This window comes from Colias philodice, chromosome 21 (assembly GCF_061535455.1).
Source record: "Colias philodice isolate Cphi_HAF_F1 chromosome 21, ilColPhil1 Martin Lab GWU primary, whole genome shotgun sequence".
Lineage (NCBI taxonomy): Eukaryota > Metazoa > Arthropoda > Insecta > Lepidoptera > Pieridae > Colias > Colias philodice.
The window spans coordinates 4,849,990-4,876,886 of record NC_143106.1 but is presented as its reverse complement, the minus strand read 5'-3'; the positions used below and the strand labels follow the sequence as shown (position 1 = coordinate 4,876,886).

The following is a 26,897-nucleotide window of genomic DNA, read 5'->3' as shown; positions in this document are numbered from 1 at the left end:
GAAATTAATTAAATGTCGGTTTTAACAATTTGAAGGGTGATTAAATATTTCAACATGATTCACGTTACACCGTGCTAATGCCGAGCCATGCCGGAGATGGGAAACAAATGAAACATTTTAAAGCCGTGTCCCCCGTGCCAGTCCGGTCCCCGGTCCCCCGTCCCCGGCAGAGCCGCAATCACAAGCATCATTAATTTAATTTACGTAATTAAAATACAACAATAAAAATTTATCGTTTTTATAAATTCTCTAATGCTACAGGCGAACAGGAGAAATAATGGATTTTTGGTCTTTAACTGTCTCATAAATTATTATTTATTTTAAAACCGTTATAGTTACTTAGTTATTTAACTTTATGTTTTTATTGAGTAAGTATTGGTGTGTGATAATTGTGGCAAAATATTATGGATACATATAATATCTATAAGTAGAATAGCATAAATAATTTATCGAATGGTCAAATACATTATAGACTTTTTTTCAGACCCCGTTTCTAACTTGGCGATGTACCTGATACATTTAAGGGCAAAAATGTTGGAAATACCTGAATTTGTATGCGACAATGTGAGTATTTTTTTACTATTTTTATTCTAGAACGCTACAGAAAATGCTTAAGTAACTATGTAACTATAATATCGTTCTGTACGTCCTTTCTTCATGGCTTAACCTCAAAAGGGCAAAGTCATGCTTAAATAATAACTTTTAGAAGATAACACTACATATTTTCCTTTATGACAAATCCTTTTAAACAAAGAAGACTAATTTACATTTATTTAATTATTAAATCCCTACTCACATTGCAAACAGTTTACATTAGGTACATTTCACTGCCTCTATGAGACATATATATAACAATTATAAGCGACAAGCATAATATTATAGTGAAGGTTCTTTATTGTAATGTACTATGTCGTAAATTTTCTCTACAACTTTGAGTAAATTCACAATAATGTGTGGATAATTTTGTAGCCCTGAAAATGTAACAATAACACTTTAAGGGCCCTGAAAAGAGCAATAGAAATTAGAAGAAATAATATCTAATATATTGAATCGTGTTGCTAGTGTTTGAGGTTAAATTTAATTTTTAATTTTAATGAATTACTTATAAGTACGATTAACATGAAATAATTGTGCTATTCGAACTTATATTGCAAGTGCCATGCAGATGCCATGCAAGTACCATGCAGATACCATAGATGCTTTTGGTTGCCGGCGGCAGTTTGTTAACGGTTTCGATACGGAGTGATAGTTTTGTCGTATTCATATATTATTATATACAATATATATAAACATAATTTAATAATATAAGTAAATAACGAAATGACAGAATTTAATTGGGATGATAGTGCAGTACAGTAGGCGGCACGGACGGCGGCACGGCCGGGCCGCATATTTCATGACTTATCCGCTGTTTACTTTGCCGGTTCGATGTTATGGCCATAAAACAACGAGACATGATCTATGAACAAAAATGTATCTTATGCTCTTGCTATCTAGCGCTGAGGCCCATCGCTCCCTTCACTCTACCTTAGAACTGGCGATTGGCACTATTAGAAAAAAAAGTCTTTCAATGAAGTATTTAATTATGTATAACGGAAGATTGATATTCAAGAAGTCCTTTATTGGCTATTATGGAGTCAGGACAATAATTAGCTCCAGTTGGTTCAAATTGTTATACAGAAAAAGCAAGAATTTTTAAATAAATCGTATAGGTTTTATGCGCAACACTTTCCTATACGAAGCTATATCTTAAACTAAACATTAGCAGATAATATGGTGTTATCATTAGAGGTACTAATTTTACTTACACATGAAGATTTCCGCAGGGTTATCTGTTTCGCATTTCTTTAAATAAGGGCTACTTATCTGATTCAATTTTTTTTGTTAGAAATTACATTAAAACGATTGCAGTTCATTGAGTTACTATGTACTACGTACGTAGAGAGGACATCGCTACTACACTCTTTGTAACACGAGTTAGAGGCAAACGTCACAAACTCATTTAGTCTGTGCCGAACTGTGCCCCCCGTTTGCCGCGTCAACACGTGTTATTGCTCTGTTCAAAATGCCTTCGTGTGTGCTGAGATATTGTTTTAACAGTTTCTTACAAACAAAGCCCGAGGAGTGACTTTTCACCAGTAAGTTCACCCACCACAGTCCACAACGCGACCGGCGCGCGGCCGTGCGCAATGTTTTTGTTTGGAATAGCCACTCTAGTACGTAGTACATAGTAACTCAATGTTGCAGTTCATAGTTGCAGTTATGCTTTTTATGTTATTACTATTCTCGTAATTATATGACTAGAGTCATATATTTTATGCAATATGATTATAATTTATATCACGGAAAGGCAAGACGTTACCTACCAAATAAAATATCTACATTCTACATTTCTACATACATATTCCTGTTCTTTTTGGGTGCTTATAAGCTAGGTATTGATTTAATTTAAAAAATATTAATATCACAAATTCAAGTAAAAATTCTAAGAACTTGTGATTTTAGATTCACATACCTACAAGTTAACTTCGGAAACATGAGTTGTATAATCTGTAAAAGATTAAGTTCTTGTAAACTGTGTTGGAGAAACCCTTGTATACAATTAGTAAAGTAGTAAGTACACAGTAGTACAGTGTTTTAAACAACAATAGCAACCCGTAACTAATCATTGATTTTCCTGTGGGTAATTGATGACTTCGTAGTAAAGTGATTTTATTTTTTCCCTTATTAAAACTAGCCAGTCTTCCTTGCTGTTATCACAAGATAAAGGGACAAATTGCGTTTTCTCTATTTTTTTTAAAGTTACAAAAATGAGAAAGCAATTAGTTAAGTGAAGTAAACATAGATATTCTTTAGTAGTTCACTGTGGTAGTTCAGTATTATACCTAGGCATAGGAAGTAATTATACATGTACTTGGAACAAACTAAAAATGGCGTTTTCATTGTCTAGCAGCCCTAGTATTAAATACATATAGAGAAGAGATGTAGGTCAGTGAGTTTTTATTAAACAAACTAGCCATTTGTTGAATACTAATCTCGAACTTAACAGGCAGTTTTAAAACTTACAAGTGTGAATAAAGTAGTGCTATTTGAAAAAATAATTAATATTTTGAAAAACCTTTTGATAAGAACTTATTAGTAAGACCAAGGTAAGACACATTTAAATTATTTGTTATATAATAAAGTTGCTGTCGTAAAACAAAATTCTCCGAAACTGTTTTGTAGTTTCTTTTGTAAACATGTATTATTTGCACGAAGATAAACAAAATGTATGTTTATATGTCACGAGCTGTTAGATATCTACATCTAATTATATCAATACAAAATATTTTCCACCAGTTTTGTTTTTGATGGTAACATGTATTCATTAGCTAATAAAAAAAACTAATCCTACTCTACGAAACCACATTGAATGTTCATCATTCATATAATTTTGGCACATTTGATGCAAACTATAAGTACTTACAGTTTACAGTTATTATAATTCTAAAATTATCGATTATTATTAATTATTAATTGTTTAATTTAAGTGCCATTAATGACCACGTGAAGAGTTTCCTCAAACAGTTTTCCCGTAAGTAAAATGTCCGGAAAATAATTTAATGATACTTGAATTAAAGTTAATTCAAGTATAGACAAAGCAAGGGCTTTATCAGGTAAAATATATTCGTAATTGTTATTGCAATTTTAATCTTTTGTAATTAATATTGTTTTCTTTTAAATTCTCGAATCTAATTAATAATTTGGTAAAATATAATGAAATTAAAATAAATGTCGCGTTAAATAATTTTATATTTATTACTAGATTTCCGCCCGCGGCTTCGCCCGCGTTTTCAAAGGAAAACCAGTTACCACCTTAGTTCCCGTTCCCGTGGGATTTCCGGGATAAAACCTATCCTATGTGTTAATCCAAGTTACCCTCTATATGTGTGCTAAATTTCATTGTAATCGGTTCAGTAGTTTTTACGTGAAAGAGTAACAAACATCCATACAAACTTTCGCCTTTATAATAGTATTAAGATATTAAGATAAGATTAAGATTTTCTTAATTATTTATCCATCAAAGAGTACATATTATTATAGGTAAGTAGGTACATAACATAAAAATAATATGATATTTTTGTACAAAGATTTATTATAAAAATCCAAGTTATGTAAGTTATAAATTATTCAGAATTATAAATTCTATAGCATAGTATACGTACTTACTATGTAATAAATTCACGTTTTGTATTGTTTGCTTTATTTCCTTGTATGTTGGAAAAGGGATTTTTTATTATGGATAGTTAGAATGTTTAAAATTCTAATCATATCCCAGTGAATTCCCAAAGATATAGAAGGTGGTAAACTCAACTAAGTTAAATAATGGTTTACCTGTTGAAAAATGTCCGATTTAAACATCGAGATATACATATGTACTACGTACGATTTAAACGATAAATTTTTATAATAATGGGACACAGGTTGGGCTGATTTCTCCTGGTATCATGGGTTCATGGGCATAGAAAATATCATTTTAAACTATCCGCTTACCGGTATCTAACAACTTGTATAAATAAAATTTTATACAAGTTCTTCAAGGCGGCCACCATGAGCCCTTACAAGAACTCTACATTTTTTAATAAATTATTGCTTGAAGCTGCTTGTACGTCAGTATGTCCCATTAAAGGGTGTAAGTAGGTACTTAATTTTAAGGTGATGAATTAATTTTTCTAACATTTACGGCCCTTTTCAAACCTTCGTAATTTTTATATTATTAAAGTTGTCGTGATGAAAATTCTTGACAAGAAAGTTCAATAGTAACACAATACGTCTACCGTTTTAGAAACATGATTCCATGATATTTTCTCGATAGAAAAAAAATACAAAGTTCTCATTGTTATTTTTTTATAATCTCTGGCATCTTCAAAATAACAAACGTAAAGTTACGACTTTTTGGATATTAACTATAAAATATACAACCTATACGTCTACCGATTTAGAATTTTGAAATATGCGATGGTTTTGAAATAAACAAGAAATACTTGAAATTAGCGCGCGACCAGCCAATATAGCGAGAGCCGCCCTGTACCTTCCTACCCCGATCGCTGCACGAGTCATTCCCGCTACGGCCGTCACACGGGGAACTTGTGTCGCTCGCGCAATCGTAAAAAAGGGTGACAACACGATAAGACAAAATGAGACAAATGGGGACAATAAAGAAAATAAGAAGAAGAAACATAAAGGTTGGAGAAAAAAGAATGCTTACAATTGGAACAAATTAATGAAGAAGTTGGTTTTATTTTAAATTTGATGATAATTGTATTATAGACGATGTTTGATATGTACCCCTGTTTTAAGTACATAACGAATGTGTAAGATTTTTTTCATTTATAGCATAGATAATCTTTTCAGAAATCCGGAATCCAGAAGGAAAATAAACCCACTGATTGTTCACAATGTGAACCCACTCCTTCGTAAGTACCTTTATTCAGTCAAAAATGTATGTTATCAACGTTCTACTGGTTTTATCGCATGATTCCATTTTTAGCAAAAAGCAACAAAGTGCAAAGAAATAAAAAATCATGGTGAACTTAGTGGAAGTATGGCGGACGTGATATGGAACAGGAGCTCATTGGAGTAGTATTATATTTAAAAAAAATACGAAAAAATTTCAAGAATTACATTTCTTAGTAGGTGGTAGATAAGTATGTTGTATAAAGAATTTGATGTTGATATTTATTTCATTTATACTTACTACACCTGTGCGGGAAATTGCTTAGTACTAAAACAGGTTTATATTCATATTTACATAGTAATGTGAGTTTTAATTTCGAAAAATTTTGTGTAAGTATATTAAATTGAGTTCCTGGGTGATCTGGAAACACAATTGGGCCCGGAAGATGGCGCTGCAGTCACTCCTCCTAATCACATGAACCGATTTGGGTGAATATTTGTGTGCACATTTCATTGTTGTGGGATGATTGGTTGATTCGTTTTCACATTAGCTAATATTATGTATTTTTGTTGTAAACTTAATTTAATGTTTATAATACATTATTATTGGTATAAATAAGCCAGTGTTCGTCTCACATTGCTGTACCTGCCTACCTACCCTACCAGGGCCTAACTTTGTTCTGGCTATTTTATTTTGATTATTTGTAATGAATAATTACAATTATAATAGAGTGCAAAAAATAAATACATGCGTCAATATATTTTGTGTTTTTTTTAAAACAATTTTTCTATTTAAAAAAATATCATTCCGACCGCGGCTTTACCCGCTTGGAATTAGGTTATATCGTGAATCCTGTTTTATCCCACAGAAGTGTTCAGTTCGGATAAAAAGTATCCTATGTGTAAATCCAGGCAATTAGCTATATTTTATCAAAATTGGTAATGTAGTCTTGACGTGATTAAGTAACAACTAACAAAAAAATATACAAATTAACATCCAAAGTTTCGCATCAGTTTTACTGTATTAGTGATATCTTCCACTCTTGACTTTGACTGAGAAGAATTAGGGTTTATAACTTCTTTCAGAAATAGTACCTTTAATTTCTGGGCATGATGTAATATCTACGTCAGCATCAAATTCTATCTAAATCAATTCAGTAGTCCGCGTTATTGAGTACCATTTCATTTTTTCAGAGTAACAATATTTTTTGTTATTTTAAAGATTATTTATAACCTGTATTATTTTGTAATAAAGTAAACATTACGAAATGATAATAATTATTATTAATAATGTCTAAGTAGTTGTTAAAAAGAAGATTATTTGTTTATAAGCAAGAAAATAAAACCAATAAATCAACAATTAAATAAATGTATGACAATATTATAACTGTATGACGACTCCATACATGTTTGTCCCGAGTCGGCCAGCGGCAGCGCGGCGAGTTTGCAAGAATGACTTCGCGCACACCCGCGTTCGCGATAGCGAGCTATTAGACTCCGCCCGCCAAGCAGTGGATTTTTTTTGTGTATCGTCTTAAAGAAATTTTCGAAGAATGTCGAATATCTCGAAACCTGAGGGGATTTTAATATAAACAATATGCGTTTTCTGGAACCGCCACGACCGCGACGTCCTCTATCTCCAGTTAGGTAGGTACCAGATTATTCATTCACTAGCGGTCCGCCCCGGCTTCGCCCGTGGTACATATTTACGTTTTCTCTACATAAGAACCATCCTCGTACTTCAATGAATATAATAGAAAAGAATTATCGAAATCGGTTCAGCCGTTCACACGTGATGCCGTGACAACGCGAAACGGGTGCAGACCCGCCGCCTTTTTATAGCTCCCGCCGCGAAGCGCGTCGAACGCGGCAACTGATACACAAAAATAATCCTTATGGCCTGATTCTGTATTCTCGCGCGATGACATAATATAGCGTATTTCATGTATAACTTTGGTGTTTCTACGCCGATTTACATGATTCTTTTACTTTAACCTGCCCAGGAGTATGAAGAATAATTGTGCCAAATTTGGTTAAAATCCGTCGTGTAGTTTTTGTTTCTATAACGAATATACAGACAGACAGACAGACAGACAAAAATTTTACTGATTGCATTTTTGGCATCAGTAGCGATCCCTTATCACCCCTTCATAGTTTTTTTTTAAATATATTTCATGTACAGAATTGGCCTCTCTACAGATTTATTATAAGTATAGATTACGCCATCACTCGCCACACCCTGTATCATAAGTATTTTGCTTATATTTTTTAATTGAATAATATGTACTTTTTATAGTTTTCTACGTGTGTAAAATCCTTCGAAGTTCATAATAATAAAGCAATAAAACAATATTATTGTCCCAACATACGTAGATAATAACTTATAAGTTTTACAATTTTGTGGTATTTTCTTTCTTGTGATTTGCGGTTTTATTGTTAAAATACAATATGTAAGTATTATTGACATGAAATGAACTAAAATAAATAAAATAAATAACCTACATAAAATAAAATAAACGAATTTTATCATCGGCACATTAATATATCAAAAAGCCAAGGGACACCAAAATACATATTGTGTATTCAAAATTGTACGTAGCTAAGATGTTTATTTTTTCTTAATCTATGCGTTTTTGTATTTTATATAAAAATTTGTTAGTAATCAAACATATTTAATTAACTAGCTTCCGTCCGCGACTCCGTCCGCGCGGATGTCGGTCTTCGCGTGGATGGTTTATTTCTCCATTTTGAGTAACTCTGACAATGACATCTTATAAATATCTATTGGACCCAAATACGGCTAGGCCTATAATAATTAAATTAAGGTGATCCCTCTATTGAGCTTCTGCTGTTGAGCTCGCGTTCTGTAGTAAGTATTTTTTTCATCGTAATTCCGACCTTGATAAGTAGCATGTACAGTGCTACACAAAAGAGATGAAAATAAATGAGGGCGCCACCGTCGCTCATATAGCAACACTGATACTGCGACGCAAGCGATCTTGATACTATAGAATAAAAATCCAAAAATGTATATAATATAATCTAAAATAAATACCGCGATTTAAACCGTTATAATTGTTTCAGTGTAGCAATAGTGTAATTTAAGACAAAAATACATTAGTATTTTAATTGACCTACCTAGGTCAAATTTTACTTAAATGTATTTGGAATTAGTTATTTTATAAAAATCGGTCAAGTGTTTAGACTGCAGAGGCGCACATAGAATCAAACATACAAACAAACAAGCATACATGCAGCTCAAACACATTACCCTCTTTCTGGGTCCGTCGGGTAGAAAAAAACAAGGCGATTTGAAAACCACATATTTTTATTTTTTTTGTAGATAAATTTTGTACATTAATATAATTCATCAAAATCTAAATATTCTACTCCTTCAAAGGACTGATCATCACTCTGTTTCGAAGTACTGGCAAGAGGGTACGGGGCATCTTCAGTATCTGTAAATATGATACAGTAAATATGATTTTTTTCTTATGGTTTGATTGATTAATAGATAGATAGCTGTATGAAAACAGTTATCACTATACTATGTAGTAAAATCTAAACTAGGTACTTTATTTGAGGCTGGTTGGATTGGATATAACTTCTTGACTCAAATTGTGCTGGTCGCACTATAAAAACTAGTTTTTGTTTACATACAAATAACCTCAAATTAATTTGCGAAAACGTAATAATCGCCATACATACATACATTAAACACTCGTTACTAATGGTATATTCTATTTTACGTAGTACTGAGCAAAAATAAATGGAATCTCACCGGTATATTCTGCTGTACGTTTGTAAACGTTTTCCAAATCAGTCAATAAATTTCCAGCTTGAAATTCGGACAAACACCGAATAAAAACTTTATACACCACATCACGGACACCGCTACGTTTAACCTTTTTCATGATGTCTCCTTTTTAATTTAAATTTCTTGTTCTAAATAACAATTTTATCTCAATAATTCTCCACTTCACGAAAAAAACAACAAATTTTTATTCAACTTGACAGCTACATTGCCAATTCAGGGTTGCCAGGTAATGAAAAACGAATTAGTTCCAAAATAATTAATTTCATCTCTTTTATGTCGTACTATAGCAGTAAATTACAGACACTAGACAGTGACGAAAAGTTTGCAAAAATAAAAAAGTAATCGTGACAATGCGACAGAAAGTTAATAATTGAGATCTTCAGCATACACAACATGGTTACTGAGCTCGTCTGGATATGAACATAAAGATTTTTTGGGACACGGAAAAGAGCTACGTAAAACTAAAGTTGCCCGTGTGAAAAACAACTATTATGAGTTTAATAGTTTGGAAAATCCAAAAGTGCACGCCTCATAATTTTTTTTTAATAATTATTTATTAATTATTATTTTTGTTTATTTAATAAAAATTAAACCACATCGAATCAGACCCTGAAAAATGAAAGGGTTCTATTCCTGAGCATACTCAAGCGTAAGAGAAAAAAAAAAGACTCGATTAGTAAAGTATTTCGGTCGCTATCGTGTTAAGACGATACACAAAAAAAAATCCACTGCTTGGCGGGCGGAGTCTAATAGCTCGCTATCGCGAACGCGGGTGTGCGCGAAGTCATTCTTGCAAACTCGCCGCGCTGCCGCTGGCCGACTCGGGACAAACATGTATGGAGTCGTCATACAGTTATAATATTGTAACTTTTTAACAACTACTTAGACATTATTAATATTTATTATTATTTCGTAATGTTTACTTTATTACAAAATAATACAGGTTATAAATAATCTTTAAAATAACAAAAAATATTGTTACTCTGAAAAAATGAAATGGTACTCAATAACGCGGACTACTGAATTGATTTAGATAGAATTTGATGCTGACGTAGATACCTATTACATCATGTCCAGAAATGAAAGGTACTATTTCTGAAAGAAGTTATAAATTACCAATTTTGATAAAATATAGCTAATTGCCTGGATTTACACATAGGATACTTTTTATCCGAACTGAACAGTACTGTGGGATAAAACAGGATTCACGATATAACCTAATTCCACGCGGGCAAAGCCGCGGTCGGAATGATATTTTTTTAAATAAAAAAATTGTTTAAAAAAAACACAAAATATATTGACGCATGTATTTATTTTTTGCACTCTATTATAATTGTAATTATTCATTACAAATAATCAAAATAAAATAGCCAGAACAAAGTTAGGCCCTGGTAGGGTAGGTAGGCAGGTACAGCAATGTGAGACGAACACTGGCTTATTTATACCAATAATAATGTATTATAAACATTAAATTAAGTTTACAACAAAAATACATAATATTAGCTAATGTGAAAACGAATCAACCAATCATCCCACAACAATGAAATGTGCACACAAATATTCATCCAAATCGGTTCATGTGATTAGGAGGAGTGACTGCAGCGCCATCTTCCGGGCCCAATTGTGTTTCCAGATCACCCAGGAACTCAATTTAATATATGTATGTACTTACACAAAATTTTTCGAAATGAAAACTCACATTACTATGTAAATATTAATATAAACCTGTTTTAGTACCAAGCAATTTCCCGCACAGGTGTAGTAAGTATAAATGAAATAAATATCAAAATCAATTTCTTTATACAACATACTTATCTACCACCCACTAAGAAATGTAATTCTTGAAATTTTTTCGTATTTTTTTTAAATATAATACTACTCCAATGAGCTCCTGTTCCATATTTAGTCCACCATACTTCCACTAAGTTCACCATGATTTTTTATTTCTTTGCACTTTGTTGCTTTTTGCTAAAAATGGAATCATGCGATAAAACCAGTAGAGCGTTGATAACATACATTTTTGACTGAATAAAGGTACTTACGAAGGAGTGGGTTCACATTGTGAACAATCAGTGGGTTTATTTTCCTTCTGGATTCCGGATTTCTGAAAAGATTATCTATGCTATAAATGAAAAAACCTTACACATTCGTTATGTACTTAAAACAGGGGTACATATCAAACATCGTCTATAATACCATTATCATCAAATTTAAAATAAAACCAACTTACTTCATTAATTTGTTCCAATTGTAAGCATTCTTTTTCCTCCAACCTTTATGTTTCTTCTTCTTATTTTCTTTATTGTCCCCATTTGTCTCATTTTGTCTTATCGTGTTGTCACCCTTTTTTACGATTGCGCGAGCGACACAAGTTCCCCGTGTGACGGCCGTAGCGGGAATGACTCGTGCAGCGATCGGGGTAGGAAGGTACAGGGCGGCTCTCGCTATATTGGCTGGTCGCGCGCTAATTTCAAGTATTTCTTGTTTATTTCAAAACCATCGCATATTTCAAAATTCTAAATCGGTAGACGTATAGGTTGTATATTTTATAGTTAATATCCAAAAAGTCGTAACTTTACGTTTGTTATTTTGAAGATGCCAGAGATTAAAAAAAAATAACAATGAGAACTTTGTATTTTTTTTCTATCGAGAAAATATCATGGAATCATGTTTCTAAAACGGTAGACGTATTGTGTTACTATTGAACTTTCTTGTCAAGAATTTTCATCACGACAACTTTAATAATATAAACATTACGAAGGTTTAAAAAGGGCCGTAAATGTTAGAAAAATTAATTCATCACCTTAACAAGAAAATCCTCCGCACATACAGACACACGGACGTCCAAGACAGAACTTTTTTAAACTGTTTTTTAACTAGTTTAAATAACAAAAATGACATCAAAAATATCATGAATGTTAAAAATAGTGTTTTTTCTTAATATGTGTGTGTATGTATTGTCTTACAAGTGCAATGTATGATACATAAAGACATTTTAAGTTTGAAAAATCAGATGTTTTGCGCGAAGTGACAGTAGTACCCACCTCAACGCTTCGCTTATGAGGCGTGCAATAACTAACCTACTTTACCTTATAACCTAATTACCTATGTTTCCAAATATAAACCAAAAGAAAATAAAATACCAACCTAAATAAACCAATTTACGATGAAAACTTAAACTACGTAGGTACATACGTACTATAATATATTTACAAAAGTATTTACAACGCTACAGGTTACGGCGCTGAATCCACTGCGGGTAGCGCAACGTGTGTTCGCGGTTCTACAGAACAAGTCTATGGATAAAACTGAAAAATTAAGATTTTTTTCTATGTATTTTTCCAGGATAAAAATTAAAAAGTATCCCATTTTATGCCCAGGATAATAAGGTATAATTATACAAAGTTTCATCGAAATCGAACCGTTAGTTTTCACGTGATGCCTGCACAGTGCACATACAGACAGACAAAAATTTTTTTATTCGCATATTTGGGTCTGGTATCGATCCAGTAACACCCCCAGCTATTTATTTTTTCAATATTTTCAATGTACAGAATTGACCCTTCTACAGATTTATTATATGTATGTATAGAATATAGATGTAGGTATCTATGTATAGATACCTAATTTATAGCACGTGTAAAGTTGTTGACTTCTTCCCAACTTGAGACAGTTCTGTAGACATTAAAAACAGATAAACAGAGTAAACAAATCACAATATGATTTTCTGTGATGTGTTTTGTAGATGTCATCATCACAAGTTGCGGTAAATACATGTTAAACGTGGAGAGTCTCACTAGTATTCTTTTTCCGTTTGTGGTGGAAACACGGAAACTAGTCTCGAAATGCCAATTTTCCCGCCCGTGGCAAAATTCGTATGTTTAAATTTAGAACGTCCGTGCTTTTTGTTTTCGTTTTTATTGTGTGACAGTGTTTTTGATGAAAAATAAAAAGGTTTTACATATATATACACAATGGATCTCAAAAATAAAATTACACAGGTAATGAAAACGCCAAATTATCATTTAACTAGTACCTAGATAATATTATTTAGTTTAATTATTTATTAGTTTTATCCAGTTAAAGCTTTAATGAATGAATGATATCAAACCATATTATAGTAGTTTTCAATCTTCAATAGATATTCAGTTATTCTAATTACTTATTCCAACTTTCCAAGCTAATATAAAGATGTACCTTACGTGCCAATTTCGCTAGCGTGAATTTATTTACAGGAAATCATTAAAGATACAAAACATTTAATATGCATATTAAAATTATCTTACAAAATAATTAAACCCCACATGCATTAATTAATACACGCTTTGATATACATAATTATAACATAACATGGATAGATGTAGTAGGTATATGTACCTACCTACTCATTAGTATACGCTTTTATGATTCCATATCTTTCATTGTATTCCGTGAAAAATTAGTGCACTTAGATGAGAACACGTATAATTTGAGGTACATGAAGTAAACGCAACATAGTCTTTTAATTTTTAATGAATGCCATAGACAACGATTATGAAGTGGCGCTAATTGCTATGTGACAAGTTCGAATTAAGATGTACGGACATTGCAAATGTGATTTAATATAACGTGAGAATAGCTGAGTAAATCAATACCTAAGGTCTTCTTTGAAACGTTATTGAGAACAAAGATCTTTTAATTGCTTCTATGATATTACATGGATGCGACTTTTATTTTATGGTTTGCTCTACCCATAGACCCTTTAGTTTCTGTGATCTGTGGGCTCTACCTATACGATTATAAACACAGACATGTATCAAGATAGACTAAGCGAGTGTATGTACTTCCCGTGTCCAAACTAAGATTATGAAACTTACTTGACGCTGGCCTACACTCAGTCCGCGCTTGCAGTTCGCCAAGGAAAGACGTGAAGCTGAATAAAGTAAAATGCCGAATTACGCCGTTATAAACTGTAGAAACTCCACAGCTGTGAGTGGCCGAGTTAGCAGAGATGTTTCCTTCCCCCGGTAAGTAATTTTCTAATCAGAATATGCACTATTTATTTTAAAATCAAATAAAGAATATCTGTGGAAAACGATCGTGACAAACACGGATACCAAATCATACGAAATGATTCGGAATACATTGCGGCTTTTACTTGGCACGGTAAAGATCGAGTCGTATGATAACAAGCAATGAATAGCGTCTTCTCATTTTTCTGTTCTCATTTTTCTGTCCAATTTTGTGGTTAGTGATGTTCATTTGATGCAACAGTTCTCGATTCTAATCGATTTTATAATCGAACAGAAAAATGATAATTTGAAGGAGCAATTTTTCAGAAAAAAAGGCATAGATTTTTTTTGTCATTTAATACGACTTGACCTAGAACTTTTAAGTATTTTAATACAAAGGTACTAAAAATAAATATTATGACATGGACGTCATTAGTTAAAGTGTCATCTTGGGAGTTTTTTAAGAAAACTCCTTATTGCTTAGACTATGTTTGTTTTTTCAGTTTTCCAAGTAACCCGAACATAAAAGAAAAATGGATTGATGCAACGGGACATAAAGATTGATTGATTGACAGTTTCATTACTTTCTTTCGATGGCCTCTCTAGTACGTAGTACACGGTAACTCAATGGGCATATGTAAGAAAAAGCTAAAACACATTAGTTTACTTGTTAGAATATTAAAAGGTTTATAAATTTATTTTATCATTCCTCTGTCTATGGTAATTATCATTTTTCTGTCTTGAATCGATTTAGTAATCGATTACGATTCATTTATTTAATTACCTCTTAGACATAGATCTAGTTTGATCTGATTTCTTTCGATTTACTTCGATAGGATAGGACGATACTAGAATCGCCGCGCGAGTGGCGTCCTAATCGATTTAGCGTAAAATGAAATTACCATCACTAAAAAGCGCTCGTGACGTCATAACGCGTCAAGGTCAGTACAAAAAATATGACACGCTTGGTTTTCATACAGATCGCGGTACTTGCGTAGTCTATCTATGTCTGTGATTATAAATAACAAACTTTGCGCGATGCGGTTTTCTAGTAAATAACTTTAATTAATAAGTCAATTAGTAATAAAGTTTTATCTTAATTTAATAGTATATACTGTAATTTTAGCTAATGTCGTTACAGTCAATCGCCTCTGCATTAGATAAAAATATATTTGATAATAATATTATCTATCAATTATTATAGCCAAATTAATAATTGATAGACATACCACATTGATATTTATTCATAAATTAAAGTTTAATTCGGAATCATACCCATGCGGTAGTCGATCAAATTAATTGATTTTTAATTAAGTAGGATGATTGATTTTGATTTTTAATTAAATTGATTTTTAATTAGTATATTACCTATTAAGTAATCACTAATCATTCTTATCGTACCTACACAAGATTCCTTTTTAATTAGGTACATCTGGAAGGAAATTAATTTACATATTAAGTAACTATAATATTATAACATTACTTTTCATTTAGGTATTGAGTGCAAAGATATAAATAAAAAGTATTTAATCATTCATGTTCTTTCAAAAATAAAATAGTTCAGTGTTATTTTTTGTACAGTAAACTAGGTATGTGACAAAAACAACACCTTGTTAAAAACGTTTATATGACCCTTCATAACCATGGACGTATAAAAAAAGACGGACGCCGTATTACGAACAAACAACGTGAAGCCACCATAGTAAGCTAGCGATCGTGTAAAGACAATAAACACGCACACACTCTCACCATAGTAAGCTAGCCGGCCGCCATTACGTCGTGAACTACCGACTGATTAACTGCGTCACTGTTTCACAAAAAATATTTAAAATGCCGTCTTGCGTGGTTAAATGGTGTCGCAACAGTACAATTTTAAATAACAAAACACAAGGGATTACATTCCACAGGGAAGCAAGTTATTTCTTTTTTGTTTTAATGACAAAATTATTACGGCAAAATTTATAGAAAAAAATACAGCCGCCATTGTCATCAGGACAGCTGTTGCCATGGCAACATGGCACACACACATGGATGTTTCGCCGCCATTACTAGGCTTCACTCAATGTTTAGGCGATATACCGTCCGTCTTTTTTTATACGTCCATGTTCATAACATTAAATTGAACACAAACGTACTTTGATTCTCAAACGTCGGAATAACAATTCACAGCACGCCATGGTCCATGATTAATCTTAAATAATCATTCAGGGCGCACAATTGCGATGACAAAGTAAAATTAACATTCAAAAGCCAACGAGCTGTGACTCGGAACGATGAGCATGGAAGACAGTTATTTGGCTAATAGGTCCTGAACGTCGCTTTACCAGCGATTAGAGCCAATGACATCGAGGCTGTGACTTGCGAATATTGCTTCGTAAAATTAAGCTATTACAGGTGTTTTGATTTATAAGACGTTGCAGGATTATGCCGAATTTGCTTTGATTTATATGGGTTAGCCGGTAGCCCGCGTTATCAAAGAAAATTCCGACAAAAACTTTACAATTCATGAAATACCTTTCTCTAGATTCTAGAGAAGACTTCTAGAGTCTAGAAGCACGATATCTATTGGTGAAAACAGAATAAAAACAGACAGACATAATAATAAATAGATGGGTTGAAGAATTTTACATATTTCACATTCCCTTCTCGTTTCATCTTTAATTATATTTTCAGATATCCGAAGCGAGTTTCGTCACAACAGTAGAAGAAGCGAGCCGAATAGACCAGTGCACACAGACGCCACCTTGCGGGAAAGTCAAGGCGCGCCTGCAAAGGTTTCACACCAGCGATCACCTTTACGAGCGTCACAAACCGTATAGAACGAAGGACTATCGACCAAAGAGTCTGGGATTATGTGAATCGTACCCGTGCTTCGGAAAACCACCGAGCTATGACAGCGGGAGTCAGGTTAAGTGAGTATATAATATGTTGGACTATATCTGTTCGAAATGTTTTTTCTGAATGTGTTTGTAAATGAAAGCTCAATAGGTAGGTTAATACCTTACAAATTATTACTAAATATTTCGCTTTTTTGCCGCTTGGTTGCCTGGCAGAGATCACTGCTTAGTGATAAGGCCGCCAATTGTACTACATACCTTAAATGTATTTTCTCTTTATATATTAAATAACAAGAAAGTAATAAATAAATAAATACCTTTTAAACTCTACTCTACTCTTCTAACTCGACTCTTATAACAACATCTTTGTCTAAAATCAAAAATAAAAAAAAACTTTAATTTTTTTGTAAAATAAAAACACTGTCTCATATATAAATAAATGTTTGTTAATAAATTGTTATAAAACAGACACTAACTAACAGGTATTTATCGCCATCTCAAAATCAAGGTTCAAATTCCAAATAAACAATTCCATAATAAATCATTATGACGCAAAATCCCTTTATTCAAGAAGTTTACGATTATCCGAGATCATACAAACGTGACACAAATATAAATGTATTATATTCATAGTTCATACGTCATATTGTATTTCATCTCAGTTTTTACTACGGATCCGCAAGAATTTCCTGTGTATACTAAAATATGAATAAATATGTGTGATTCATTCACTTCGCTCTCATTCAATAGTAAACATCAATTAAGAAATTAGTTAATATATGTATTATTCAAGGCACGTTGAACATAATATTAGTTACGTCACTTTTGTACAGAACAAGCCCTTTTGTAATTCTCAATTTACTTTGTTTTAGGAGAATGTAATTCATAGTTGTGTAAAAAATAAGGGTTGGCTTTAGTTAACTGCCGCACGAATTTGTTGGAAATATTTATATTTTTAGTTAGCTAGGTAATGTAAGATTGTAATTCCAAAATATTATCGTTAGGAAACTTGTAGTTTTTTAGTTATAAATTTTTAAAGTTAATAATTTTTTGTGCGAAAAAAGTGCATTTATCCGTTTTGTTGTGCAAAAAAAGCGGACCAAGATGTTCCATTTCACTGTACTGTGACTTTACGCTGCGGCCGGCGAGTGCCAAAAGCGACTTTAGGGCGATTCCTACTTGAACAAAAAAAAAATCTACATAGGTAGGTTAAAAAACTATTAAACTTTTATTTTTAATATCCAAATAGGTAGCGAGGAGCGAAGCGACGAGCGTGTTAGGTTAACTCTTGAACTGCCGCACGAGCCGAGCGAGCGAAGCGAGCGTGCCGCGGCAGCGGCCGGCGAGTGCCAGAAGCGACTTTAGGGCGATTCCCACTCAAACAAAAAAGACGTGTGGCACTCGGGGACTGCCGCGGCAAAGCTATTGCATAGCATGCCTTCAAGCCACACCTCCGTGCCCGTCGGAGTGGGGAGCGTGAGGTTTTTCGTTACGCAATTTCTGGATTCGGTCCCCGCGCTCAAGGCCCGCGATAGAAGCTATGCAATAGCTTAAAAAAAATTACGTAGGTTAAAAAACTATTAAACTTTTACTTTTAGTATTCAAATAGGTAGCGAGGAGCGAAGCGACGAGCGTATTAGGTTAACATTTGAACTGCCGCACGAGCCGAGCGAGCGAAGCGAGCGTGCCGCGGCAACGGCCGGCGAGTGCCAGAAGCGACTTTAGGGCGATTTCCACTCAAATAAAAAAAACTACGTAGGTTTTCACAACTTGTTTGTATTTTATTTATGTATCGTAAAATTTTTGTTACACCAATTCCCTTCCAATTCCATACATTTTGAGGTTAGAATAGGAAAATTGATTTTTCTCCAAAACTATTGGTTTCCTAACTTTCCCCTTTTGGTGGGAGGGTCCCCCCCTCCTCCCCCCCATACCCCCCCCACAAAAAACCTATAATACGTGCGGCAGTTCTCTAAAGAAACCCCAAAAATAACAATGATTTGTTTTGTTTGAATCGTTGGTTTGAATGGATGCAAAAAACCACAGGATATTATTTCTTTTTATTAGACTTATCTATGGTGCATCATCAGGAAACCCCGATCTATGACGGCGTTAGTAATAAAAGTAGGTAATCATTATTTTTTAAATTTATTTTTGTTTTGACTATCCATAGAAAATCAAACACATATTAAAGGACTAACTATGTAGAATAAGACGTAGTACGTTAGAGTATCAAATATGAATTATGTAAGTACATTTAGAAACAATTCTTTACAATACAAGATATCTGAATCACCTTCGCACTTTGTCAGACTTTGTTTAATTTATAAAGAAAATAACATTGTCTAACAATACTCGCATAACCACTAATTAACGAACTTAAGCTAGTATATTATGTATCGTAATATAGTTGAATCACCACTGAAAAAATACGTATACAGGGTGTTAAATTTATATATCGGATGGTAAAAAATAGCTCTCGGTTCGAGAAACGAACCCGAACGTTTTGATAAATAAAATTTTCATGACAATATTTAGGAATCGATTCTGTACATTTGACTTTTAATAGTAGGTACTAGGTACCTCTTACAGAATATATTGCCTAAAATACCTTTTTTAACCAAAATGCTTGTTTCACCAGGTTCAAGGCAGCCACAGACAGTCCCACAATATCAGTAACAGCACCACACAGTCTGGAGTACGACTGTGGGAAGGGCGCCAGCACGCCCAACGGTAGCATCACTCCAAACATGTTATCTGGGAAGTCTACAGCCACCGTCCTATTGAGTCCTGGGTACATGCAGCATTGCCAGTGCAACCAGAGTATTAGGGTAAGCAGAATATCAATTTATTTAGTGAAATCATTGAGTTGTGTATATTATTATTTATTATGGTAGATTTTTTTGTTTCTGTTTATCCCATTGACCACCGAGCGCCCCGATCGGGGCGCGACACAATAGATTATCTATTGTGTCTGTGATTCCGGGGACTGATGGATTAAATTAATTATGCTATAGACTATTAGGACTGTCCAGTTTGCCATGGAATTTAAATTCTATTAAATTGATATTCTGTATTATTCGAGTAAGAGCAATAAATATTACACGAAGACTTGTGGTAAGAGATGCATATTCCTTGGAGGATATTGATGGATTCATTTGTATGGTGGATAAAGCTACGATGTATAGACAAGACCTGTCCCAAAGGTATATTAATACAAAACAAACGATACGCATTGAGTATTATAATTTTCACTTAGTTAACTTGTTCAATGTTATTATGGTGACGAATTTGGTGACGATATTATATCACCATCTACTTAAATTTTTTTAAGCAATTGAGGAAGTATACCTTAAAACCTTGAACACTTGAAGCCCGAAATCAAGATAAATAACATATTGATACCACTTACTTTTTACATACCTAATTTAAACCCATAAGTCACCCATTACTATACACAGAAAAAATATAATTTTGCTTTGTTGATTGTTAAAGACATCATAATTGTCACCAATAGCAATAAACGTGATATATTTTTAAGTTAAACTGACTTAATTATATCTCTTCACATTACAGCCAACAAAAATTGGAAATATATGACTATTTACGAATTAGTCATCAATAAGTAACTTCCTACTAGATCTAACGTCTAATTAACAGACTGTTATCAGCTACAGAGTACATGTCACAGTCAGGTTTTGTTACAAGCCTTGATTCATCACTGAAGCAAGTAAATAAAATACCTCAAGTGACGTTGTACGTTACTGTAGGTACCTTTGAGGTTTATTTCAATGTGAATCTAGACAATAGGACTATTATTATATGTCTATGTGTATTCTAAAACCCGTAATATTATATTTATAGCTCGTTCAATCGACAGTTGTGTTAATGTTTCCATTCGATTTTCTTCTTTTATGTAAGCACAAACTAGAGGATACGCGGCTAATGAAATTAAAAGAGAGCTCATAATAGGTGTGTAGATCTCAATTATAAACGCTGTGTAAAAACTTTCAGAGTGTAAGTGAAGTGGCTCTAGCGATGCCAGTAAACAATTGGAGCGAAGAACCTCCAGCGCCAGGATCACCGGATGGTCTTTCATGGCGAAGGTTACACATGTCGAGGGCCAAACTGAAAGCCACTGCCACTACCTCGGAATTATTGTCAGGTAAGTTTGTAAGTAAGTTTTGGTGAACTTAAAGGAATGTTAAAAAAGATCGAGTAAATTATATTTCAAGTTCAAAACTATAATTGTTGCATATTGTCCGCTTTAAAACTGTAAAAACACGCACTAAAAATCTCACATTCATATTCGACTAAACAATGGGCGCTATCACATTGATAAATTAGACACTGTAGACTGTACTGTATGAGTTAATAAGAATAATTGGTGATTGTAAGTACGTAGTTTCAAGTCCACTCGTTTATCAACATAAAGTATACAACTTACATTTTCTAAACTACACCCTATTTATGACAAATTTGAATTCTATAAAATTGAATATCATATACAATATTTAATAAGTAAATAACCTTTTTTTCTAAAAAAATTTTAAAATAAATTATTGTACGTTTTCAGGTTTCGCAATGGTAGCAATGGTGGAGCTGCAGATTAACGAGCCTACAAACGTACCAGAGTGGCTCTTTGTAATGTTTGCTGTGTGTACCACAGTACTAGTGGCTGTGCATATATTTGCGTTAATGATTTCCACATATTTACTGCCAAATATTGATGCTGTTAGCAAAATGGAACCCGGTTACCCGTCTAGGGCGCTAAGGGAGTCGCCTCATGAAAGGATGAGAGGGTTTATAGAACTGGCGTGGGCGTTTAGTACTGTTTTAGGTGAGTCATTGTTTCTTTGTTTTGTTATTTTTTGTACCCAAGGTGTAATAGATGTGGCGTACTATAAAGGAAACGTAAAGCTTTTTATTCACAAAAAATCCTTACGAAATCCCCACGTATTTTTCTGCTATAAATTCTTAAAATTCTATGTATTTACTAACGTCTAACACCCGACTTTTGCCATCCACACGTGCGCTTACATTTTCATGGACACAATCACATTAGCGCCGCGGTATATGCGGGTTACGCGTTAGGAATGTAAACATAAATCAATCAATTTTTTAAAGTCGTGGAGTTGGTTTTTACGTAATCAGCGTATCTGAAAAACTATAATTTTCATTCATCATTGATTTGTAATGAATTTTTATTGACACCAAAATGTGGAACACCATGTAAGTATTAAAACAGATTTAAAAAATATTTAGTGTGTCGCGTGCGTTATGGTTTCATTAGTAATTTGTTTTAGTTACGATAGCGATATTCAAATATAATTCGATTTTCTAAAATATAACAATACAACTTTATCTTTGGTAGAAACTATATTTGATTCAATTATTGCCTCAAAATAATTTTTATTTAAGTAAGATTTTTGATAAATTAACACAAGGATATTTTAATTATTTCTCAACCAAAGTTACAGAATTCATCTAGGGGTCTAAGTAAATATTTAAGATGAACCTACCTACCTAATATTTGCTGTATGTAGGTATAGATAGCGGCACATTCACTTAATTATTATAATATGTATTAATATTATTAACTACTAAATACTTTGTTAAAAGTAAAATGAGTTATAAATTTATTTATCTACATTTAAAAATAAATTTTGCACGTTAATGTCCATGTTGAATTTATAAATTCTGTTGAGTCTTTTAGGTATTCAATTACATTTTATTACGTTACCTACGTAATAAACTTATTCAAATGAATTACCTACGTAATAAGTTAAAAGGTTTTTGACTAAGGTTTTTGAAGATAAATAAAATCTCTTTTGATATTGTGAAAGCAGCTGCAGGTAAGTGTGAAGAGTGAAAATTTATTTCGTCACTCAACAGTCAACACTATGACTACATAACCAGTAATTAACGACCAAAATTAGAATGCTGCTAATGTTTGTTTGTTAACTCTGATTCAGTTGCTTAATTTTTGTAATGAATAGATAAGTTTTAGAATTAATGCATGTCAAGTCTAGACCTAAAACATAGGTAGGTAATAAAACAAATCATGCGCTAAATGGCCAATACTTCAATTTTGATGAAACCACGACGAAACAAATTACAAGTACATATTGTGCCTTGTATCACAAGGCTAATAAAGATGTGATATTGATTATTATGATGCGTTTTATAACACCTACGCGACGTAATGACAATGCGGCTCGTTGTACCTAATTGTAGCATCTAGTCTAATCTACCTATTAATTATTATTATAGTACCGACCCAGATTTGAAAAATAAAATATTTGAAGCTACTTAGAACAGCAGGGATCTATAATATTATCTATAGGCATAGAAAAAACGCATATTTTTTATTGTTTATTTATATGTTATGGTTTATTTCATTAATTTCATTAATTTTCTATGCTAAATATTTTATATGGAAATCCATCAAATAAAAAAAGGAACCTAGAATGCCGTCGAGATCAATTATCTCCATTTTAAACGAAAATATGTCATAAATATTTTATTACAATACATGATATGCTGAGTTGTGATGAAATTCTACCCATGCGTACAGTAACATCAGTCATATGATAGGTATTATCAGGTGATTTATATTTTTATAACGTGTTTATTCTACTGAATCTACATAGCCATTTACGGTTCATCTAACCAAGTCGCCATTTAAATGCAGTGCTTGCACAAAGAAGATCAAAGCCGGTAATAATGACATGTTTTCCTATTCAAACAGTTGTTATCATTGAATTGAGTTGGTATTGTCTACTGGGTAATATTATAGAACAATACTCATAAAATATTTTCGCGTAGTTATTTAAAAAAAATTACCATTTCAGTATCTTTGTTCACTACTAGGTACTTACATATATGATTTAAAAAGTTACAACTGAAAATCACAGCCCAAAAAAACTCGACTTTATAAAAAAGTAGCGCATTAGAGCCCAATTTTTAGAGCCGTTAACATTTGCGCGTACAAACAATTGAAACATAACTAACTCTCTTTGTGCAATTTAAAAATAAATATTTCGAATATATTCAATGGAGCGTTGCAACATGAATGATTTTCAATCTTGATGAAAGCATAAACCTAAAACCGCGAATCGCAGCTAATCATAGATTTATTCAGTTTTAAAAAAATTGTTTCAGGTTTATTCCTCTTCCTGGTGGAGATAGCTATACTATGCTGGGTTAAATTTTGGGACTATTCTTTTGCGGCGGCCACGGCAGCTACAGTTATCGTCATTCCAGGTAAAATATTTTATTTCTACGCAATAGAGCATGTGAATTATCCGTCGTACCTACACTACGAATATAAAATGCGTAAATTGTAAAGATGTTTTAATTAGAATAGCAATAGCATTTGCAATCCTATTTTTTTGAAATTTATAATAATTAATTTCTTTTAGATTTCACATAAATAGTTATTTATGTGAAATATAGGCCAAGCGCGGATCCAGGGGGGGGGTCACGGGGTCATGACCCCCCCCTGGGCTAGGTCCACGACCTAACTGGACCACTAATTTAATATTAACTTTTTTAAATTAACAAATTAATACTGTTCAATATGATGTTTTTATTGAATTTTGAGACATAAAAGTAATATAGAACAATGAAATCAATTACAAACGGTAACGGAAGAGACTATAACAAACATTATAGAAAAAGTTTATTAGGGTCGACCTGTGGTCGTAATTTAAGGACAAATAACAGGTTTTTCGATTTAAAAAAAAAACTATAACTGCGGAATAAAGTGTAATGGTAAAGTTGTATGTATTTAATTTTTTTTCTACAACTTTTGCTGTTACACTTTTCACACAAAACCTCAAATATCGAAATATCCCAGTTCGTGGATAAGACATAAAATAGCAATTTTTTTTTTCAAATGAACACTATAAAATACAGTCAAATTACAACAAAAAATCGGCCAAGTGCGACTCGGACTCGCGCACCGAGGACTCCGAGCAAACATATTTTTTCATTATGTTGTATCTTACAATTTTGTTTAAAGGATTTTTTTCTTTATCTGTGCTTGTAAGTGCTTAAGTCGTTGCTTTTAACCAAATTTCAAGACTGTGTTCACGGGAAGTACCTTGTAGGTTTTGATTGATAATCATCAAGTAGCAATCATCCCTTGCAAGTAGTTGCGAATTACAGAATATGCGGCTCTAATTGCTTTTTCTTCAGATTGCGTTGACATAGAATTTGAATTAAATAACAGATTTAAGTTATTATAGACCTGAGTTCTGATGTGAATATCAATTAAATACATGTAGACGTTCATGAGTAAAGGGATTGTAAGTTTAAAATTATTTAAAAAATATATATTTTTATTTAATTTAATTAAATAATTAGGGTTTTCGCAGTTATTACTACATCTGTACTATAACACGATACTTTTTACTCAATTTCAAGACTGTGTTTACGGGACAGGGTGCTCCCTGCAGGTATTGATTCCCTTGCTAATGTCGAAATCCTAAGGTCTAGGTCCCTTGATGCTGTGAAAAATTCAAACGTTTTAGCCAACGCGAACGCAATCAAAAGATGCAGCTGTAATTGCTGAAATTTTTCGACACTCCCTAAGAAATCAAAACCTACAAGGTAGTTCCCGAGTACACAGAGTCATGAAATTTAGTACAATCAAACGTCTTATAACGCAGACTAGCTTACCGCCCGCGGCTTCGCCCGCTTTCTCTAAAACCTTATAAATTATATACTTTTCCTCTTGAATCACTCTATCTTTAAAAAAACTGCATCGAAATTCGTTGCGTAGTTTTAAAGATTTAATCATACATAGGGACATAGGCACAGAGACAGCGACTTTGTTTACTAATTGCGAAAAGCATGAATTTTTCCTTAGATTATAATATAAAAAAATATTAAAAAAAAAAATTAACTTACAACCCATGAACGCTGACATATATTAACTTGATATTCATACCAAAAACTCAAGTCTAAAATACCTTTACGCTATAATAAAATCAAACTTCTATGTCAACGAAGCAGTAGATACAGCCGTAAATGCCGAAAAATTTCGCAAATTTCGACATTCGCAAGGGAATCAAAACTCAAAACCTACAGGGTAAGTACTTTCCGTAAACTCAGAATCTTGAAATTCAGTACAAAGCAACATCTTATAGTACAGATACAGGAATAATTGCAAAAAATATATATTTTTCAAGTTTGTCTGCCTGTGAAGACCCTTTTTCTCAGGAACGCGTGGAGATATCAATCTGAAATTCATACCGAATACTCAAATCTACGGTTCCTTATAGCTGTGAAAAAATCAAACTTATAAGCCAATGCAATCAAAAGATACAGCCATTTATGCCGTAAATTATCGCAAATTTCGACATTATCGCAAGGGAATCAAAATCTATAGGTATTGTACTACCTGTGAACACAGAGTTCTGAAATTTGGTTAAAAGCAATGTCAGCACAGATGGAGGAAATATTGCTAAAACATACATTTCATGCTTATCAACATTCGCAAGTGTTGCCAGGAATCAAAACCTACAGGGTATTTCCCGTGAACACAGAATCTTGATATTTAATCTTTATTTAATAGAAACTTACGTCTTATAGCACAGATAAAGGAAAAATCGCAAAAAACATAAATTAAACACTTGACCGTAATTTGAAGCTTACTTATTGAGAAGGTACCTAGCTTTTTCCGCCTATTTTCCCTCTCTTTCTCGTTGTATATATGCTATCTCTCTCGCACACGGCACACCTCCCACCAGGTGGCGCGGCCGGCGCACGATAATGTGCAGGCGCTTGATCTTCTTCATTGGCGTCTAG

The 26,897-nt window shown here is 33.0% G+C and overlaps 1 protein-coding gene and 3 long non-coding RNA genes across 5 annotated transcripts in view; 2 read left to right on the top strand and 2 right to left on the bottom strand.

Annotated features, from left to right (window-relative positions):
- The window catches only part of LOC149478851 (uncharacterized), a 56,956-nt gene extending 41,703 nt beyond the window's left edge, over positions 1-15,253 (bottom strand). Inside the window, exons 1-2 of the long non-coding RNA XR_016317389.1 lie at positions 14,731-15,253; positions 14,038-14,608 (exon numbers count right to left, since the gene is read on the bottom strand). This is a non-coding gene — a long non-coding RNA (uncharacterized LOC149478851). The remainder of the gene's footprint in view (positions 1-14,037; positions 14,609-14,730) is intronic.
- Positions 1-26,897, top strand: part of LOC149478850 (uncharacterized) — a 70,435-nt gene that overhangs the window by 35,443 nt on the left and 8,095 nt on the right. Inside the window, exons 2-7 of one of the 2 annotated variants that reach the window (XM_089709141.1) lie at positions 485-564; positions 16,918-17,156; positions 19,723-19,912; positions 21,096-21,246; positions 21,658-21,921; positions 24,246-24,347. In XM_089709141.1, the coding sequence (XP_089565267.1) occupies positions 505-564; positions 16,918-17,156; positions 19,723-19,912; positions 21,096-21,246; positions 21,658-21,921; positions 24,246-24,347 (1,006 nt within the window). In that variant the 5' untranslated portion in view covers positions 485-504. Of the gene's footprint in view, positions 1-484; positions 565-13,025; positions 13,255-16,917; positions 17,157-19,722; positions 19,913-21,095; positions 21,247-21,657; positions 21,922-24,245; positions 24,348-26,897 lie in introns of those variants that run through there. The other variant, XM_089709142.1, reaches the window with a different exon arrangement.
- Positions 4,688-5,793, top strand: LOC149478853 (uncharacterized). Its single transcript, XR_016317375.1, has 3 exons — positions 4,688-5,271; positions 5,395-5,456; positions 5,531-5,793. It is a non-coding gene; the product is annotated as an uncharacterized LOC149478853 (long non-coding RNA).
- LOC149478852 (uncharacterized) lies at positions 10,502-11,828 on the bottom strand. The gene is made up of 3 exons (XR_016317343.1): positions 11,484-11,828; positions 11,296-11,357; positions 10,502-11,221 (listed from the first exon to the last, which is right to left on the bottom strand). It is a non-coding gene; the product is annotated as an uncharacterized LOC149478852 (long non-coding RNA).